The sequence below is a fragment of the Sus scrofa genome, chromosome 1 (assembly GCF_000003025.6).
Source record: "Sus scrofa isolate TJ Tabasco breed Duroc chromosome 1, Sscrofa11.1, whole genome shotgun sequence".
Classification (NCBI taxonomy): domain Eukaryota; kingdom Metazoa; phylum Chordata; class Mammalia; order Artiodactyla; family Suidae; genus Sus; species Sus scrofa.
In genome coordinates, this window is record NC_010443.5 from 263,341,390 (window position 1) to 263,363,065 (window position 21,676).

The 21,676-nt window shown below is 38.3% G+C and overlaps 1 protein-coding gene across 1 annotated transcript; it reads right to left on the reverse strand.

Moving 5' to 3' along the window:
* Window positions 602-13,389, reverse strand: LOC110257110 (olfactory receptor 1J2-like). The gene is made up of 2 exons (XM_021075861.1): window positions 12,893-13,389; window positions 602-1,010 (listed from the first exon to the last, which is right to left on the reverse strand). The coding sequence occupies exons 1-2, from the start codon at window positions 13,387-13,389 to the stop codon at window positions 602-604; spliced, it is 906 nt and encodes a 301-aa protein (XP_020931520.1).

The window sequence follows — 21,676 nt, forward strand, 5'->3', positions numbered from 1 at the left end:
TGCCAGCCTACACCACAGCCACAGCAATGTGGGATCCAAGCCAAATGTGCGATCCACACCAGAGCTCACAGCAATGCTGGATCCTTAAAATATTGAGCGTGGCCAGGGATTGAACCTGTGTCTTCATGGAAACTACTCAGATTCATTAACCAATGAGCCACAAATATAACTCCTTAACCACTGAGCCATGATGGGAACCTCCCAAATAAATATTTTTTCACACTTTTTAACCATAACAAAACAGAAGTATACATTATATAAATGTGCAAAGATACACACAAGTAACTGCAACAGGTGGAATCACAGCACAGAAAACCATCAAATGTACTTTATTCACCTGATACTGCATTGCAAAGATAAACATTTGGGACTTTACTAAAAGTAAACAATAGAATCTTAACTGAATGTTGTAGCTTTGGAAGGCAAGAAGCCAAGACTGGAAGCAAACTTAATGTCTTTCAACAGATAAATGATAAAGAAGATGTGGTACACATATTGAATAGAATAGTACTCAACCCTATAAGAATGAAATAATGGGTCACAGCATAGGCATAGGAGAGTAGCCAGAATCCAGACAGCAGACAAATACACAGCTCTTCCCTCATGATGATGGCATAGTGTAGAGGGGACAAATACCCACATACCTGTCATAGGCCATCAATGCAAGAATAAGGTTATCAATACCAACAAAAAATAAGAAAAAATATGTCTGTGTTACACACCCTGCATAGGGAATGGATTGATCAAGAGTCTGCATGTTCATCAACATCTTAGAGACAGTGACAGATGAAAAGGAGACATGCATGAGGGTCAAGTGGCTGAGGAAGAAGTACATGGAAGTGTGGAGGTGATGGTCCAGCCTGATGAGCGGGATGATGAGCACGTTCCCCAGCACTGTGGTGAGGTACATGCCCAGGAACAGGGCAAAGAACATGCCCTGCTGCTCTGGCTGGATGGGGAGCTCCAGGAGGAGGAATTCAGACATGCTGCTCTGGTTCTCTCTCCTCTTGCTCCTCTCTTGGTCTGCTGGGGAAGGAGGTGAGTGGGAAATATCAAGTTCCAATTGTGGCCACCATCCTAGTTCCCTCACCTTCTCATGGAGGAAAAGAATGAATGCCCACTTTTATTTTATCACCTAGTGTTGCCAAAGCAAGTGACAAACTCTCAACATTTGCCATGATTCCTTTCAAGGAAAACCAGCAATTTTTTTTCTTTTATCAACAATATCTCTGACACTAAGCTACTAATTGGATATAGAAGAATAAATATGACATACAGGACCTCTTCCCTCAGGAGACTAATCCTCGAGGGCACACCTGACCATGGACTAACTAAATGAATCTGAAGCTAGATTCCCCGTGTTATGATTTTGGTCCCACCACTTTCTCGATGTAGACTTGGGGTGCTAAATCTCCTTGGCTCATGTTGTCCCTTTGTAACTTGAGGAAGCCAATTACAAAACTTCATAGAGTTAACAAAAAGGATTCTATCTATTAGGTTTTTAATATCTAAGAATACTTTGCTGCATAAAATAAACACCATAAATTCCATGCATAATTTTTTTTCATATACCACTCACAAACTATCAAGTTCAGGAATTTAATAATACAGTACTATCAGGTTGTCAGCCTAAAGTACAAAGAAGGACCTAAAATTTATGTTAACTAATCTGACTCTCACACTCCTCAGGTGAGTTTCTGAGCTCATAACCTATAACTGTGCTAAGTTCGCTGTTTGAACTTGTCTTAATGCATATTTATCTTCTTGCCAAGAAATAAACCTTACTTTATCTCATGCACCTCCATCTATCTCCATCTATACCTTATTCTCCAGGGTGGCTGAAATCTGTATATTATTCTTTAGGAAGACACCTGAGATCTGAGATGGGGTCTGAGAGAACTGAAGGATTGGAGTGTCTCTTAGAATTCAGTGACCTGATTGACCAGCACTATTTCCCAATATTGATCTTCACACTGATAATAATGGAAGCTTAATGAACACAATGACAGGCAAATACATTTTTCCATTATAACCTCATAGAACTTTTCAAGAGTCCTAGGAGTTATGCTATTAAAACTTCACTTTTGGTCTGTCTGTCTGTTTTGGTACCAGTACCACACTGTTTTGATGACTGTGGCTTTGTAGTATTTCTTGAAGTCTGGGAGAGTTATGCCTCCTGCTTGGTTTTTGTTTCTCAGGATTGCTTTGGCGATTCTGGGTCTTTTGTTGTTCCATATAAATGTTTGGATTGTTTGTTCTAGTTCTGTGAACAATGTCATGGGTAATTTGATAGGGATTGCATTGAATCTGTAGATTGCTTGGGGTAGGATGGCCATTTTTACAATATTGATTTTCCCAATCCAGGAACATGGAATATCTTTCCTTTTATTTACATCTTCTTTGATTTCTTTGATTAAAGTTTTATAGTTCTTGGCATATAGTCCTTGGTCAGGTGTATTCCGAGGTATTTGATTTTGTGAGGTACAATTTTAAAAGGTATTGTATTTTTGTATTCCTTTTCTAATGTTTCATTGCTGGTATACAGAAATGCAACTGACTTCTGAATGTTAGTCTTATATCCTGCTACTTTGCTGAATTTATGAATCAGTTCAAGTAGTTTTGGGGTTGAGTCCTTAGGGTGTTCTATGTATAGTATCATGTCCTCTGCATACAGTGACAGTTTGATCTCTTCTCTTCCTATATGGATGCCTTTTATTTCTTTTGGTTGTCTAATTGCTGTGGCTAGGACTTCCAAAACTATGTTGAAGAGCAGTGGTGAGAGTGGGCATCCCTGTCTTGTTCCAGATTTGAGTGAGAAGGTTTTCAGTTTTTCCCCATTGAGGATTATATTTGCTGTGGGTTTATCATAAATGGCTTTGATTATATTCAGGAATGTTCCCTCTATACCCACTTTGGTGAGGGTCTTGATCAGGAATGGATGTTGAACTTTATCAAATGCTTTTTCTGCGTCTATTGAGATGATCATATGATTTTTGACTTTTTTTTGTTAATGTGGTGTATGATGCTGATTGATTTGCGTATGTTGAACCATCCTTGTGAACCTGGGATGAACCCTACCTGGTCATTGTGTATAATTTTTTTGATATGTTGTTGGATTCGGTTGGCTAAGATCTTGTTGAGAATTTTTGCATCTATATTCATCAATGATATTGGGCGAAAGTTTTCTTTTTTGGTGGTATCTCTGCCTGGTTTTGGAATGAGGGTGATGGTGGCCTCATAGAATGTCTTTGGGAGTATTCCTTCTTCTTCAACCTTTTGAAAGAGTTTCAGGAGGATGGGCACCAATTCCTCTTCATATGTTTGATAGAATTCACCTGTGAGGACATCTGGTCCTGGACTTTTATTTGTAGGGAGTGATTTTATGACCTCTTCAATTTCATTTCTAGTGATTGGTCTGTTCAGTTGGTCTGTTTCTACTTGATTCAGTTTTGGCAGGCTGTAAGATTCTAGAAAATTGTCCATTTCTTCCAGATGGTCAAACTTGTTGCCATACAGTTGTTCACAGTATTCTCTTATGGTTTTTTGTATTTCTTCTGTATCCATTGTGATTTCTCCTTTTTCATTTCTAATTTTGGTTATTTGGGCCCTTTCTCTCTTCTTTTTAGTGAGTCTGGCCAGGGGTTTGTCAATTTTGTTCACCTTTTCAAAGAACCAGCTCTTGGTTTTACTAATTTTCTCTATTGTTTTTTGAGTCTCTATTTTATTGATTTCTTCTTTGATCTTTATAATTTCCTTCCTTCTGCTGACTTTAGGACATTTTTGTTCTTCTCTTTCTAATTCATTTAGGTGGAGGGTTAAGTTGTCCATTTGGGATCTTTCTTCTTTTTTGAGAAAGGCCTATATTGCTATAAATTTCCCTCTGAGCACTGCTTTCGCAGCATCCCATAGAACAGAATAGAGAATCCGGAAATAAACCCTGACACCTAGGGTCAATTAATCTTTGACAAGGGAGACAAGAACATAAAATGGGACAAAGAAAGCCTATTCAGCAAGCATTGCTGGGAAACCTGGACAGCTGCATGCAAAGCAATGAAGGTAGAACGCACCCTCACACCATGCACAAAAATAAACTCAAAATGGCTGAAAGACTTAAATATACGACAGGACACCATCAAACTCCTAGAAGAAAACAGAGGCAAAACACTTTCTGACATCAACATCATGAATATTTTCTCAGGTCAGTCTCCCAAAGCAATAGAAATTAGAGCAAAAATAAACCCATGGGATCTCATCAAACTGACAAGCTTTTGCACAGCAAAGGTAACCCAAAAGAAAACAAAAAGGCAACTTACAGAATGGGAGAAAATAGTGTCAAATGATGCAACTGACAAGGGCTTAATCTCTAGAATATATAAACAACTTATACAACCCAAAAGCAATAAAACCAATCAATCAATGGAAAAATGGGCAAAAGACCTGAATAGACTGTTCTCCCAAGAAGATATACAGATGGCCAACAAACACATGAAAAAATGCTCAACATTGCTGATTATAAGAGAAATGCAAATCAAAACTACCATGAGATACCACCTCACACCAGTCAGAATGGCCATCATTAATAAATCCACAAATAACAAGTGCTGGAGGGGGTGTGGAGAAAAGGGAACCCTCCTGCACTGTTGGTGGGAATGTAAACTGGTACAGCCACTATGGAGAACAGTTTGGAGATACCTTAGAAATCTATACATAGAACTTCCATATGACCCTGCAATCCCACTCTTGGGCATCTATCCGGACAAAGCTCTACTTAAAAGAGACACATGCACCCGCATGTTCATTGCAGCACTATTCACAATAGCCAGGACGTGGAAACAACCTAAATGTCCATCGACAGATGATTGGATTCGGAAGAGGTGGTATATATACACAATGGAATACTACTCAGCCATAAAAAAGAATGACATAATGCCATTTGTAGCAACATGGATGGAACTAGAGAATCTCATCCTGAGTGAAATGAGCCAGAAAGACAAAGACAAATACCATATGATATCACTTATAACTGGAATCTAATATCCAGCACAAATGAACATCTCCTCAGAAAAGAAAATCATGGACTTGGAGAAGAGATTGTGGCTGCCTGATGGGAGAGGGAGGGAGTGGGAGGGATTGGGAGCTTGGGCTTATCAGACACAACTTAGAATAGATTTACAAGGAGATCCTGCTGAATAGCATTGAGAACTATGTCTAGATACTCATGTTGCAACAGAACAAAGGGTGGGGGGAAAAATGTAATTGCAATGTATACATGTAAGGATATCCTGACCCCCTTGCTGTACAGTGGGAAAATAAAAAAATAAAAATAAAAATAAAAATAAAACTTCACTTTTGGAAGTTCCCATTGCAGCTCAGTGGGTTAAGAACCACGCTCACATCCATGAGGATACTGGTTCAAAACTTGGCCTCAGTGGGCTAAGGTTACAGTGATGCCTTCAGCTGCAGTGTAGGTTTCAGACACCACAGTCACATTGCTGTGGCTGTGGTGTAGGCCAGCAGCTGCAGCTCTGATTTGACCCCTAGCCTGGGAACTGCCATATGCTGCAGGTGCAGCCCTTTAAAAAATTTAAAAATTGAAAAAATATAAAACTGCACTATCAACATACTTAGAAGGAGTAGGAAATGACCATGATCATAGAGTTAGTAATAGCTCTAATCATATTTCTCTCCAATGTTTTTAAATATATACTGGAAACTTTCCTCCTATGACTCTACTGTTCCTCCCAATCTTTAGTTAGACAAATAGGCAGGATCTTAAGAAGAAATATTTGGGATTTAAAGGAGTCCGCCTGCTCAGATAACTGTCCATACTCATATTCCTGCAGACCCTGAGTTTGCCAATGATTTTCATATTCTTTCAAATTCATTCAGTCCAATATCTTTTATTTCTGGCTGGAATGTATAAAACAGTGTTTTTTCCCCTGTATTTTACCAAGAGGAGTAGTGAAATCACTTAAGGCATCTCACATAGTTATTGCATAGTGGAAGCTAATCTAAAACATTGATTTTCTGATCATTTTTCACTACAAATAACCCACTCATTTCTTTTTATGGGCAATAGAGAGCCTAAGGTTAAAAGTGAAAAGGTAAATGTTAAAATATGCCTGGCAGAGGAAACTGACATTAACACTGTGTAGGAATCTGTCAGTAGACAAAACTTTAGGCATCACACTTTGTGATTACAAACTATACTTCAAAACTTTAGAAATCAATACAGTATGTTACTGACATAAAAACAGATATACAAAAAATTGGAATAGAATACAGAGCCCAGAAAGAATCTCACACATATATGATCAACTGATCTTTGACAATGGAGCTAAAAACATACAATGAGGAAAGGTGAGTCTCTTCAATAAATGATGCTGGGAAGCTGGATATCCACACACAAAAGGATGAAAGTGAATTCCCAACAGTGAAAACAATGGTCTGTGCCATCCTGTCTTGGGGACTTAAAGTGTTTTCCACCTCCATTGGCAACAATGTGGCCATAAGTGCATCACCTGCATCTCAGATTGGCAACAACGTGGCCATAAGTGCATCACGTGCATCTCAGAGTTCACAGCCAGGTTCCAACAACATGGATGAATCTAGCAGCTATTATGCTTTGTGAAATAAAGCAGAGAGGCAAAGGTGTATATCATGGTATCTCACTTATATCTGGAGTCTAAAAATCAAAACAAAACTAAATAAAAACAGACTCATACACATATAGAGAAGAAACCAGTGGTTGCAACAGGGGACAGTGTCTGGGGGAGAGGGATGAAAAAGGTGATGTGGATGAAAAGAAACAAACCTCCAGTTATAAGATAAAGAATCCATGATGATTTAATATACAGCATAAAGAATATTATCAATAATACTGTAAAAGCATGTAGGGACAGATAGTTATATTTAAAATTGAGGTGATCTTTTTTATCCATGAAAATGACAAATCATCACATAATACACCTTAAATTAACATAATATTGTTTGCAAACAATATTTCTGACAGCACATGGATGGGAACTTGAACATGGACCCACAATTTAAAACTCTGATGCTCTATGGACTGAGCTACCCAGGTCCCACAAATTATATTTCAATAAAGAAGTTGGTAAAGATGCTTGGTGTTGGAATTGTCCTCAAACAGTCATCATAATGCTGAATATTTTTATGAACTTTTGGGTCCTAGGCTAAGGGCTTTACCCATGTTTCCTAATACCAAACATCAGCCTTACATTCCCAGATTTTTTCAAAACCTGCAGAAGCTTCATTAGGAATTTGTGTTCTTCGGAGATCCATTTGTGGCTCAGCAGATTATGAACCCTGACTAGTATCCCTGGCCTTGCTCATTGGGTTAACATTCTAGCATTGCCACAGGTTCCAACATTGTAGCCCACAGATGAGGCTAGGAGCCCTTGCTGTTGGTGCTTTGGTGTAGGCTGGTAGTTACACTTCCCTTTCTACCCCTAGCCTGGGAACTTCCTCATGCCACAGGTGTGGCCCTAAAAAGAAAAAAAATCCAATTACTAGTGATTTTACCCTTTATCAATTGCTTAAGGTGGTGTTTGCCAGCTTCTCTACACTAACTTACTATTTTAACCTTTGTAATAAACTAAGTATCATTTGGTAGCGATTTTGAGACTATATAACCAGTACACTATTCTTAATACAATTTCACCCACTATATCTAACCTCCATTGTTGACTCCTATATTGAGTGTACTATAGTAAAGTTGGTGGCCACATGATGATTTTCTAATTTGATCATTTCCTCTGTTTATTAGCTGCATTCTCTATAGGAAGGAACTCCCCCTTACTCCACATAGATTTTTTAATTGACTTATTTATAACATCATGGACTGATGAATTCTTATTTATTCTCTGAGTTGTAACCCATTACTGATATTATTCATTTTGAAGCTCTGATTATTCAAGATTTGGCCAATGGGAGCCCTATCAAGCTGGATCCTATGTCCCCATGATTCACTAGGCACTTTTCATTTTCAAGCCCAGCAAAATTTCCCTGGCCTTGTTGTGTTGGTCCCAGCCCTAGAACAAGCCATTTTTCTGGGTAATTTTGGTTTTCCTTAGAGGAGACTGATATTCATACAAATTTGGCATTATGTGAATTTGTCCATTATGAGAATTCTAAGTGATCTCAGAGACTACAGCCAGGAAACATATATAAAAAACACAGGATGTAGAAACTAGAAGCAAGCAAACTAGTCAGATGGGTCAGGAGTAGGAAAGAAAGAATGAGAGATGGGAACCAGACAGATGTTGATATATAATTTCAATCTGTTAATACATATTACAACACATGAGTTCAAGCCTGTAGCTTCAATACTAGTTTGAACCATAGAGTTCTTTCCAGCCTCCATTTTTCCATGTACATAGCACCTTCCCTCCATTCAGGGGTCATTTTCTTTTCCAGGACAAGTTTACTTATTTACTAAATCTTTGAATACATGTAATTTCAGAATCTTGAACTGAAACCACTGTTAATAACAAAATAACTTTGGCTCAAAAAATTTGCTTACCAAAAAATGTGCTTACAGTTTTTTAGTTGTTGTGAGAGTAGTGTATATAGAAAATTCAGTGTTCAATAGTAACTTAATTACTTTATTTTCCCATTAGTCTGATTATGTTACTAATTGAAATATAGCTACACTCATTTTCTGTTTTAGTCTACATTTTTAATTTTCCATCACCTTCTTTTTATTTTTTAGTAGGTAAAAGATAATGTAGTCAAAACTATACAAATAAATGGACTCATCTCCCCATCTTTTCTATTGTATCCCCACCCCATGCCCTATAGGTAATCAGTCTCATTAGTTTCAAATTGATTCCTCATGTGTTACTTCTTCTTAATGGGAAGATACAGGTATATGTTATTTTCCTTTCTTTCTAACATAGAAAGTAGCATGCTATATATGCTCTTTTATACACTGCTTTTTTCCATTTAATAATATAACTTGGAAATCCCTCCATACTGATTCATAGATATCTTTGCCAATATTTTTTTCAGAGCTGTGAAGTACTCAACTGCATTGATGTTCCATAGTTTTGAAGCCCTAGAAGAAAATAGCAGTGATGAATGTACTAAATGCCACCTAACTCTATACCCCAAAAGGTTAAAATGGCAAATTTCATGTTGTGTAGTACATTATATCACAATAAATATTTTTAAGAAAAAGCAAGTCATAATCTCTACATAAATCACAGAGAATAATAATAAAATAATAATAATAAATGATAATTTTATGGAGAGGATATGGAATGACAAATTATAAATAGAAGCAAGAATAAATACAAAATCAGTTGTCTAAATTAGAAAATATATGGAAACATGGAAAACATAAATTCAAATTCATTCTGAAACTTTCCACAGAAAAGAAAATCATGGACATGGAGAATAGACTTTTGGTTCCCTGGGGGAAGGAGGAGGGAGTGGGAGGAATTGGGAGCTTGGTGTTAAGGGATGTAAACTATTGCTTTTGGAATGGATTAACAATGAAATTCTGCTGTGTAGCACTGATAACAATGTCGAGATACTTACAACACAGCACAATGGGAGAAAAAAATTATGTATACATGTATGTGTAACTGGATTCCCATGCTGAACAGTGGGGGAAAAAAGTGTGGTGGGGGAAATAACAATAAAAAATAAATTAAAAAAGGAAAAAAAAACAAATATATTCTGATTATATGAGATGTTAAGAGATAAATTCTTCAGAAATACAATGATTGTCAACTTACATAAAAAGAGCAAAACCCAAGTTTACATGTCAAAGAACTAACACTTTCCAGATATATGGACATAAGAAAGTTTAAACTGTTGTGGAAAAGAAATACATGTAAACACTAACTAAAAGAAAGTTTGCATATCTAAACACATATCAGAGGAAGTAAATGAGATGTGAGGGTAGGAGCCATGGCTAAAGAGAAATCTCCCCTCAACTATAAATGCAATGGTGTTCTGTTCAATGAATAAGAAAAGGCTCCCTGTCATAGGGAGAGAATGACTTTGTAGCATTTGCCAATTTCCATAGTGTTTTTAAGCCCATCATGGCTGACTTCAGTTCACCAGCAAGGTGTCATTGACTTTGGAGTTGAAAAGAGATGTTCACAATCAACTTGAAGCCAATGCAAGCCAATTTTAACACATCTTACAGAGAAGAATCAGTCCACAAGCAGCAGAACATGATGCTAAATCGGTGTGTTCTCAATAACCTAGTATAAAAAATATATGAGCAAAAATGGATGTATCTAAAAGGAGAAAATGACAAAACCACAATCATAATTATGTGACATATTTTGTATAGGATTTTTCACATAGCATTAAGAGATGATGAAGAAGAAGAAAAAATTAAAAGATCAGGAATATTTAACAATGCAAGTAACAGACTGGAATTCATTGACATATTATCACTATATATGATGGCTGAATGCATTTCATTTAAATTTACAGAGTTGTCAAGCTTGTGATAATTTTAGGTGATAATCTCACTGTGATAATGACTACAACATGAGGGCTTGAAAATTGTCAAGGCTCCAATAATACATCAGTCACTCACATGAAGCAGTCTTTTCCCAAGGAAACACATGGACATTTATTCTTCAATGAAAAAATAGCTATTGAACAACTGCTTTGTCCCATATTGAGTACAAAGGTGTCAATAAGAACTGAGAAATCTCTGTGTTCAAGTTCATATCTTTACATCAAGCCAGGTTCAAACCTTTGTAATTTTCTAAGATGAAAATGGGAAAAGGGCGCAAAGTACGAGGCACCTCTTAAAAAGAATATGAAACTCTTTACATTTGAAGATAATTACTGAACCTATGCCATGGGCTTTCAGTGTGGTTTGCTGTACCCTACCTGTTTTGAGTCACTTAGAATCCCCTGTTATAAAAAATGTCCAATCCAGGCTTCCAAGCCAATGTTGATAATTTCAGGCACTGTTCCAAGGGTTTTAAACACACTTTCTTTTTCTTTTCTTTCTTTCTTTTTTTTTTTTTTGTCTTTTGTCCTTTTAGAGCTGCACTCACAGCATATGGAGGTTCCCAGGCAAGGGGTCTAATTGGAGCTGGTGCTGTAGACTTATGCCTGAGCCACAGAAATGCCAGATCTGAGCTGCATCTGGGACCCACACCACACCTCATGGCATAGCTGGATCCTTAACCCACTGAGTGAGGCCAGGGATCAAACCTGCAACCTCATGGTTCCTAGTCAGATTCATTTCCACTGTACCATGATGGGAACTCCTATACACACTCTCAAATTAAATCTTTCCAGTAGCTCAAACTCATATTCATGTGCACATTTTAACCATAAGAAAACAAAACTAAACAGTATTTAAATGTGCAAAGATACACACAATTAAGTGCAACAGGTGGACTGTTGCACACCATAGCAAACCATCAAATATACTTTTACTAATTTGATACTGCATTGAAAATATAAGCATTTTGGAGTTTCCTAAAAGTAAACAATACAATCATAACTGAATGTTTGTAGATTTGGAAGCCAAGAAGCCAAGACATGGAAGCAACATTAATATGCTTCAACAGATAAATTATAAAGAAGTGGTACATGTATTTAATAGAATAGGCACTCAGTCATATAAAGAATGAAATAATGCCATTTGTGGCCACATGGATGGAGACAAAGATTATCATAGTAAATGAAGTAAACCAGAAAGAAAAAAAATACATCATATGATATTGCTTATAGGAGGTATCTAAAAAAATGATCCAAATGAACTTATACACAAAGCAGAAATAGACCCACAAACATAGAAAACAAGCTTACTGTTACCAACAGGGGAAGGCAGGGAGGTACAACTCAGGAGCTTGGGGTTTACATATGCACATTTCTATACAAAAAATAGGTAAGTAACAAGTACCAATTGTATAGAATATGGAACTATACTTGATATTTTGTAATAACATATAAGGGAAAAAACTGAAAAATATATATAGTATATAACATTTAAAACTGAAATCACTTTGCTGTACAACTAAAACTAACACAAGATTGGCAAGTATACTTCAAATTAATTAATTAATTAATTGCTTGAAAACTAAGGCCCAACAGATAATCATAAGACTTAAATACATATATATATATATACTTTAAAAAGCTGTAAAAAAAGCCAAAAGTAATAATAATATAACATTGAAAAAACAAAATTTAAACACACATAAATACACAAAGGAGTTTGACGATTTGAAGATGAAAAATTGAATGTGCATAGTGGGAAATGACATATATCTGGTTATGAAGGAATAAAGGGATAAGCAATATGACCTAAGTGAAAGAGATTGATCCAATTACAGTGAAAATTTTAAGGACAGTGAGGAAAACTGCTAGAGACATGGGTGATCAACTCACAGTTTTTAAGGAAAGGGCAGTGAGTGAAATAAGAATGTGATTAGGTGATTCTCACTTGGCAAAAATGTGAATATTTCTGAAAAGAATCCCCAGAGCCAATCTCATGTCTCTGTTCCTCAGGCTGTAGATGAAAGGATTAAGCAGGGGAATGACCACTGTATACATCACAGAAGCAATGATGTCTGTGTCATGGGACTGGCCTGATGAGGAGGAAAAGTACACTGCCATCATTGTCCCATAGAATAGAGACACCACAGAGAGGTGGGAGCCACAGGTGGACAAAGCTTTACAGAGCCTTTTAGTAGAGTGGACCATCAGGAGGGAGAACCCAATGCCGCCATAAGAGACCAGGATGCCACTCAAGGTAAAAATGAGAAAAACAGACCCTGCAATTAATATGACCAGCTCACTGAGAGAGGTATCTGAGCAGGACAGCTTCAGCAGGGCAGCAAGATCACAGAAGAAGTGGGGGATGAAGTGGTCAGCACAGAAGGACATTTGAGCCAGGAGGAGGGTGTGGGTCAGGGCATAGGCACAGGAGAATAGCCAGGAAACAGCCAATAGACACAGACACAACTCCTCCCTCATGATGATGGTGTAGTGTAGAGGGTGACAAATGGCCACATACCTGTCATAGGCCATTAATGCAAGAAGAAAGTTATCAATGCAAGCAAAAAATATGAAAAAATATGTCTGTGTTATACACCCTGCATATAGAATGGATTGATTCTGAGTCTGCATGTTCATCAACATCTTAGGAACAGTGACAGATGAAAAGGAGACATCTGTGAGGGCCAGGTGGCTGAGGAAGAAGTACATGGGGGTGTGGAGGTGAGGGTCCAGCCTGATGAGCAGGATGATGAGCAGGTTCCCCAGCACTGTGGTCAAGTACATGCTCAGGAACAGGGCAAAGAACACGCCCTGCTGCTCTGGCCTGATGGGGAGCCCCAGGAGAAGGAACTCAGACATGCTGCTCTGGTTCTCCCTCCTCATGCTCCTCTCTTGGTCTGCTGGGGAAGAAGGTGAGTGGAAAATCTCAGAGATATTGAATTCAGAATTTTTGCCACCACACTAGGTATCTCAGCTTCTCATGGAGAAAAAGGATAAGTGCATTTCTTTTATCACATAGTGTTGCCATAGCAAGTGACACACTCTCAACACTCACCATGATTCCTTTTGATAAAAACCAGGAAATTCATTTTTTTCTTTGTAATTAACCATGTTTCTGACACTAAGCTTCTAATTGGATACAGAAGGATAAATATGACATACAGAACCTCTTATCTCATGAGAATATTCCTCAAGAATACACCTGACCAAGGACTAACTAAGGTGGGAAACTGAAGCCAGATTTCCTGTTATGATTGTGGCCCCACCACACTCTTGCTTTAGGACTTGAGATGCTAAATCACTCTTGGCCTCATGTTGTCCCTGGATAATGTGAAGATGCAAATATCACAATTTCAGAGAGGTAAAAAAAAGATTCTAATTCATTAGGCATTAATATCTAAGAACATTTTCCTGCATAAAATAAATACCAAAATTGCATACATTATTTTTATGAGAGAATCTGTATAGCCACCCCAAAAGTATCAAGTTCAGGAATTTAATAAAAAAGTATTATGAGGTGATTATCATAAAGCACCAAGAAGCTGACCTAAAATTTATGTTAACTTATCTGACCTCTCACAATCTTCAGGTGAGTTTCTGAGCTCATATCATATCACTGGGGTAAGTTCGATGCTCGAACTTGTCTTATGCATGTTTATCTTCTTGCCAAGAAATAAACCTTACTTCAGTGCATGGACCTCTATCTATCTCTGTTTACATCTGATCCTCCAAGTTGGCACAGATCTGGGTATTCATCATTAGGAAGACACATGATATCTATGATGGGGTCTGAGAACTGAGAGATCCTGAAGGATTTGGGGTGTCTCTTAGAAGTCAGTTTCCTGATTGACCAGCACTATTCCCAAATATTGAATTTCACACTGAAAATAACTGACATAATGAACGCAATGGTAGACCAATACATTTTTCCATCATTGCCTCACTGAACTTTTCAAGAGTCCTAGGAGGGAGGTGCTATTAAAATTCACTATCAGGAGTTCTCATTGTAGCTCAGTGGGTTAAGAACCCAACTTGTATCCATGAGAATACCAGTTTGAACCCTGGCCTCACTCAGTGGGCTAAGAATACAGCATTGCCATGAAATCTGGTATAGGTTGCAGAGGGAGATAAGATCTGGCATGGTTGTGGCTGTGGTGTAGGTCAGCAGCTCTGATTCAATCCCTAGCCTGGGAACTGCCATATGCTACAGGTGCAGACTTAAAAAAATTTTTAAATTTAAAAAATATAAAACTGCACTATCAACATACTTGGAGTAGGAAATGACCATGATAATAGAGTTAGTAACAGCTCTAGTCACATTTCTCTTCCAAGCTTTTAAAATTATACTGGAAACTTTGATCCTATGACTCTACTCTTCCTCCCTTTCTTTAGTTAGACAAATAGACAAGACCTTAAGAAGAAGTATTTTGGGATTTGAAGGAGTCCTTCTCCTGAGATAAGAGTCCACATTCATAATCCTGCAGCCCTTTAGTTTGCCTATGGTTTTCATGTGGCTTCAAGATCATTCAAACCAGCACTGTTTAATTCTGTCTAGGGGGGCAGCAAACAGTGATTTTTCCTTGCATTTTACCAAGAGTAGTGAAATCACTTAACCATTCTCACATAGATACTGCATAGAGGAACCAGGTCTCAAATATTTTTTTCCATCATTTTTCACTACAGACAATCCACCCAATTCTTTTTATGGGGGGGGGGGTAGAGAGGCAAAGGTGAAATGTTAAAAGTGAAAAGGTTAATGTTAAAATATGCCTTGGAGAGGAAATTGACCTTAACCCTGTATAAGAAACTGTCAGCGGGTGCTTGTTCCCTACCAAGGAGTTGCTTGGGGTTATTAACTGACTCAGTTCATGGGTCACAAGGAGGGAACATACACTTAACCCTCCTGCCAAGCACAGGCTTCTCACTGAAAACTGCTGGGTCAGACTTAGCCAAGGAACTCACAAATCTCCTGCAAGAGAACCAGAGCTCCATATGACACCTTGGATCTGCAATGTGAACAGGAGGGAACAATACAGATGTGGTACATTGATTCCATCACCACGGCGTACAAAGGGGTGGCTGAGGAATTTCTCAGTAGTGAAAAGGAGACAGTGTGTGACCTAGGAGTGGTTCATTGAGACAGATGTTATGGATGGGGTTGCTTTTCCTGTCTTCATACCAAAAAAAAGTGTCCCCTGCTAAATTATGACATGTAGAGTCAGGGGTTTGGGTCTCCAAGAGGCTAAAATTTTCTAAGGGCTTATGATATGCATAGCTTCTTAAGCACCTTATGGACAAGATCTGTCAGAAAATAGCATGAGCCCATGTCAGAGCACTGGATGCTGAGAATCACCACAGCCAAACCCAAGGCAACTAAGCTATTTTAGTTAGTTAGGGAAATGATAAATATGTGAGTGTTTAAGAATGTGATTCCAGATGCGAGTCTTTCATTTATAAATGGATTGAACAAAATTGAAGCAGAGCATCAAAAATATTGGGCTTCCAGAGGCCCTGCAGAAGGAGTCAAATCATAGAAAAATGGATGCCATAGATCTGAAAATCAAATTGTTTCCTATGGAGTTGCCTCTTTAGCCTTTAGTCTCAGGCAGGTGGAGAGTAAAAAATGTGAGAATATCACGCACTCACTCACTCACACATACACACACACACACAGATATTTATCTCTTCTGTGTGAAGAAAGTCAAGCTGTTGGTTTGCTACACAAAAGAACTCATACTATTACACACACTTGCCAAATGGATATTTATAGATTCCTTTGGATTATAATCTTACTAGGTAAATATAGTCAGTGTGTCAGTCAGCTTTACACAAATCTCTGCAAACTCACAAGCAAAATACATGTGTACAAGACAGCCACACACAGAACTGTCAAGCATCCTAAACCAGAGACACTGTATTCACAAGAAGCCCTTCATATTGGAATCACAAGCAGTGCACAAGGTCTTACACATGGCACACAAGCAGCAGATGCATGTAGAATAAGCACACACTGAGGAAATATCCAGATTTCTCTGACCTCTGTATATCCTAATGTGGGTCATTCAGTGTGCTTGGCAGTTACACATACACACAGAGACTCCTATAACACAACACACATACAAATACACATAACTTCTCTGATGGTCACAAACACACACTTACACACAGACAAACATGCACAACTGGGGAAGTTTCTGGGCTCTTTCTGAGCTATACCTGTGCTCTGAGTTCAAATACCTTCTCCTACATTCTGTTACCTGAATCCTCACTTTCTGTCCAGAAGACTCAGGATCCAAAGAAAAAGAGCAAACTTTGGTGGCCTGAGGACCATACAGTCTCTCATGTTGGTTCTCCAGCTTCAAAACAATGCACAAGGAGATTTCCTTCTCTCCATCATAAAGAGACCCCAGAGGGAATCCACCCCAATCCTGATTAGAGAAGCAGTCCACTGGGGCAACTGCCCAAGTACCTCCTGGCCCCTTGGAAAGGAGGATGATTAGGGTCCACAGGGACTAAGCTGTACCTTGTTTTATGGGAGAAATTGTCCCTGATATCAGTGGTATCTTGGGTTTCTTGTCAAGTCTCTGAGGAAAAGCAGGAGTTCCCCTATTGCCCGTGGCCTCTGTATCATGAGCACAGATTCTCCCAACAGCAGTGAATGGCACAGGCAGTCGAAGGGCTTCTGCCCCCAACACCAACACAGGCTTACATTAGAACACAAAGGCCCTTTAAATGTGAACATCTCCCTCTTCCCTGGAAGGTTTTAGGCCATGGTCTTTCTTTGCCTTGTTCAGGAGAAGAGGGATTGAATATAAAACTCTGGATAAATGACTCTGGGTTCCTCCCCTGCTAAGAGATCACCTTGAGCAACTTTTCCAAGGCCTACACAACTTCCTATAAAGTGGAAATAATAATCATAGTCTGTGTGAGTTGGAATAATGGTTACATGAGCACATAATGCAAGCTTAGTAAATATTAAGTTTTATAGTCAATGTCTTTGTATCACTAGAGATCAGCTATGGCTCCCAACAGGAAACTGTGTTTGGTAACTGTTGAATGAATTCATTTGTTCCTTCATTTCCTCATTCCCTTAAATACTCATTAAGGTTCTCACAAATGTAATACTGATATAGTCTCTAGAGACATAACAGGGAATAATATAATCAGGAATCCCTACCTTACAACACACATCCAAGTGAGAGGTGATATAAAAAAATTAAGGCAAAATGTGTGGCAGGTAAATGGTGACAAGTGCTGAAGAATGATGAGCATCATGCATGGAGCTAGGGAGACTCGAGAAGTTAAAAAAATACCCCAGTGTTACAGGATTCTTTTCCAAAGAAACGCAGACACCACTCAATCAAGTGGCTTCAGGTCTGTATACTGGTTTACACCATTACACACTTTTTAGACTGGCTAAAATTGAAAAGAATGCTGTTTTCAGTGTCTTTGAAGATGTGAGGGAACTGGAACACCAATAAACTGCTCATGGGAATACAAAACACTTTGAACATTTTTTAAAAAGTTAAAAATATACTTAGAACATGACCAGGTTAAAGAATGTATATAGTTATATGTAGATTTGTACAAGAATGTTCACAAGAACTTTATTTAATAGCCAAAAGCTGGAATACCCCAGATGTTCATCAACAGACTGTTAGTAAGTAAATTGACATACAATATAGGATAGTAAACTATACTCAATATTTTGTAACAACATATCAGGGAAAAATATCTTAGTATATTTATAACTGAATCACAGTGTACACTTGAAACTAACATTATATTGTAAATTAACTATATTTCAATAAAAATAAATTCTAAAGAAAGATAAATAGAAATTTTAAAAAATTAAAAATATTAAGTAGAAAAAATTTTTTAAATTTAAATGTAAGTGGATGCAATATCTATTTTATATCATTAAAATGGAATACTACTCACCATTTAAAAGAATGAACTATTGATAAATAGTACAACATGAACAAGTCTCAAAATACTTACGCAGAGTGAAAGAAGACAGCAAGAAAAAAATATACACTGTATGATTCCACTGAAATAAGGTTCTAGGATATGCAAACTAATCCATGTGACAGAAGCAGAATAGTGGTTTGCCCGAGGACAGATGGGAGGATCAAAGAGAGGGCAGGAGAGTAGACATCAGGGAAATTCATGATCTTGATGGCTGGGGTGGTAACTTCATGGGTATGTACATATGTCAAAATTATTCAAATGACATCATTTATTTTTTTACCTCTTTTAAAATTAAACTTGATTTGCAATGTTGTGTCCATTTCTGCAGTACAGCAAAGAGCCCCAGTCCTACACATATACATTCCCTTTCTTATGTCCTCTTCCATCATGGTCTAACCCAAGAGGCTGGATATAGTCAAGGTGCTATACAGTAGGACATCATTGCTTATCCATTCTAAATGTAAAAGTTTGCAGATAATAACCCCAAACTCCCATCCATCCCACTCCCCCCTCCTCCCCCTTGGCAACCAGAGGTCTATTCTTTATGTCTATGAGTCTGCTTCTATTTTGTGAATAGGTTAATTTGTGCCATATTATAGATTCCACATGTAAGTGACATCACATGATGTTTGTCTTCCTGATTTTCTTCACTTAGTATAAAACTATGTGCTTGCATCAGGTTGCTGCGAATGGCATTACTGCATTCTTCTCTATGGCTGAATAGTATTCCATTCTCTATTTACACCACATCTTCTGTATCCACTCATCTCTTAATGTGCATCTAGGTTATTTGCAAGCCTTTGCTATTGTGAACTGTGCTGCTATGAAGATAATGGTGCATGTATCTTTTAGTATTGTAGTTTTATCTGGTTATGTGCCCAGGACAGGGATGGCTGGATCACATTGGAGTTTGTGTTTAATTACATTGGATCACATTGTATATTCAGTTTTCTGAGTCAAATTTTATACTTTAGGTGTAGGAAGTTTATTGTATGTCATTTATACCTCCAAAAATCTGGGTGATTTTAAAGAAACAATAACAAACTCAAGTATGGTCATGTTATTCCTCTATGAAATCCCTTCCAGCAGGTTCCCATATCAGACTGAGAACCAAAGACTCAACCATAATGATTAATTTTGTGTTCCAACTTGGCTAGGAAATATCTTGGCTAGCAGATATTTGATCCAACATAACTCTAGATGTTTCCATGAAAGTATCTTTATGGATGAGATTAACATTGTAATCCAAAGACTCTGAATAAAGCTAAGACTGTCCTCCATGCTGAGGGTGGGCTTCATCTAATCAGTTAAAGACCTTAAGAAAAAGAACTACCTCCCACAGAGAAGAGAGACTTCTATCACCTGCCTGCCTTCATATTCAAACTGCAATTTTTCCCTGGGTTTCTGGCCTGCCAACCTACTTTGCAGACTTTATATTTGCTGCCTCCACAATAATAATAGCCAACTTCCTTCCTTCCTTCCTTTCTTTCTTTATTTCTTCCTTTCTCTCTCTCTCCCTTCTTCCCTCTCTCTCTCTCTCCTTCTATCCTCCCTCCCTTCTTTCACTCCTTTCTTTTTTTTCTTATGCTTTTTAAGGCCACACCCATAACCTGTGGAAATTCCCAAGCTAGGGGCCACATTTAGCTGCACTACAGGGCCTGGGTTATGACTTTGTCCTTACCACCGGTCACAGCAATACCAGATCCCTGACACACTGAGCAAGGCCAGGGATTGAACCTACATCCTCATGAATACAAGTCAGATTCATTTCCACTAATCAAACACAAACTCCAAGCCAATTATTTAAAATAAATTTCTCTCTGTCTTTTTTCTTCTTCTTTTTTTGGCCATTCCATGGCTTTCAGAAGTTCCCAGGCCAGGGATCAGATCATATCCTTAGTTGCAACCTATGCCACAGCTGCAGAAACTGGATCCACTAACCCTTGGCAGAGATGCCACCAATCCCATAATGCCACAAAAGGAACTCCATAAATCTCTCTCTCTCTTATACACACACACACTCTATTTGTAATCCTTCTCCAGAAAATCTTGCCTAATACACCTACCATGACCTTAAGCGCCCTAACAATCTTGTCCTCTGATATGTCTGAACTAATCACCCACCACCCCTCCTGATTAATCCTGTCCGGGAACAGGAGCTCCATTAATGTCCCTGTGATAGGCCAGGCACCATCTCCTCTCTAGGGGCTGATCTCCATGCTTTTGCACAGGCAGCCCATGGCTCAATTCCCTGTCCTCACTAATGTCTTTGGATGCTACCTTCCCAATGAGCTCTACATAGATCACACGGTGTGAAATTATGAACCCCACTACAGCATTCTTGCTCCCCCACTATTATTTTGATTTTACTTTTTCAGGGCTACACACATGGCACATAGAAATTCCCAGGTTAGGGATAGAATATGAGCTGTAGCTTCCTGCCTATACCACAGCCACAGCAAGGTGGGATCTGAGCCCCATCTGAGACCTATATCATAGCTCACAGCAATGCTGGATCCTTAACCCACTAAGCAAGGTCAGGGATCAAATCCTTGTCCTCATGGAAATTAGTCAGCTTTGTTACAGCTGAGCCATGACAGGACTTCCTTGCTCTTCCCTTTTGATGCCTCCTTTATTCATAAAAGTTTTACCTACTGAAAACTTATAATTTATTTCATCTTCCCTAGAACATTCACCCCAGTAAGGAAACAATGACAATTAAAAATGAATAAATTTTACAGTGTTCTAGAAGGTTAAAGCCTTCTATGGAAAAAAGGAACATGATGAGCTGGATCAGGAGCGCTGGAATGTAAACTCTACAAGGGGATACATTATGATTTAACTCAGAATTTAGATTCTCAGTATGTAGAACATTGCCTGGCACATGGTAGACATGCAGTAGATGTTTTTGTGTGTAGAAATTATAAATTCAAGGAATTTAGTACTTTTTCATATAGGAAGTGAGATCTCTTCCAACAGGAATGAGACCCCAGAGACCAAAACCTGGTGTGAGAGAAGAAGCTTCTGGTTAAAGAAGACGTCTCTGTTAATTGCCCAATTACTCCCCTTCCTCTTGAGATGCATCCGGTGCAATGACCAAAGGGGCTGAACAACAGGAGTCCCATAAGATGTCTCTAATGTCAGTGATGTAACAGTCTTCCCTCTGCCTGCCTATGAGGGGAAGGAGAGGCCATGAACA

What these genes read in the sequence shown, in the direction of transcription:
- LOC110257110 (XM_021075861.1), bottom strand. Translation starts at nt 13,389, where the DNA reads ATGAGGAGGGAGAACCAGAGCAGCATGTCTGAGTTCCTTCTCCTGGGG. An exon ending in ACCCTCCTCCTGGCTCAAAT is followed by an intron (nt 1,011 to 12,892) that starts GTCCTTCTGTGC and finishes CCAAGAGAGGAG; the next exon opens with CAAGAGGAGAGAGAACCAGA.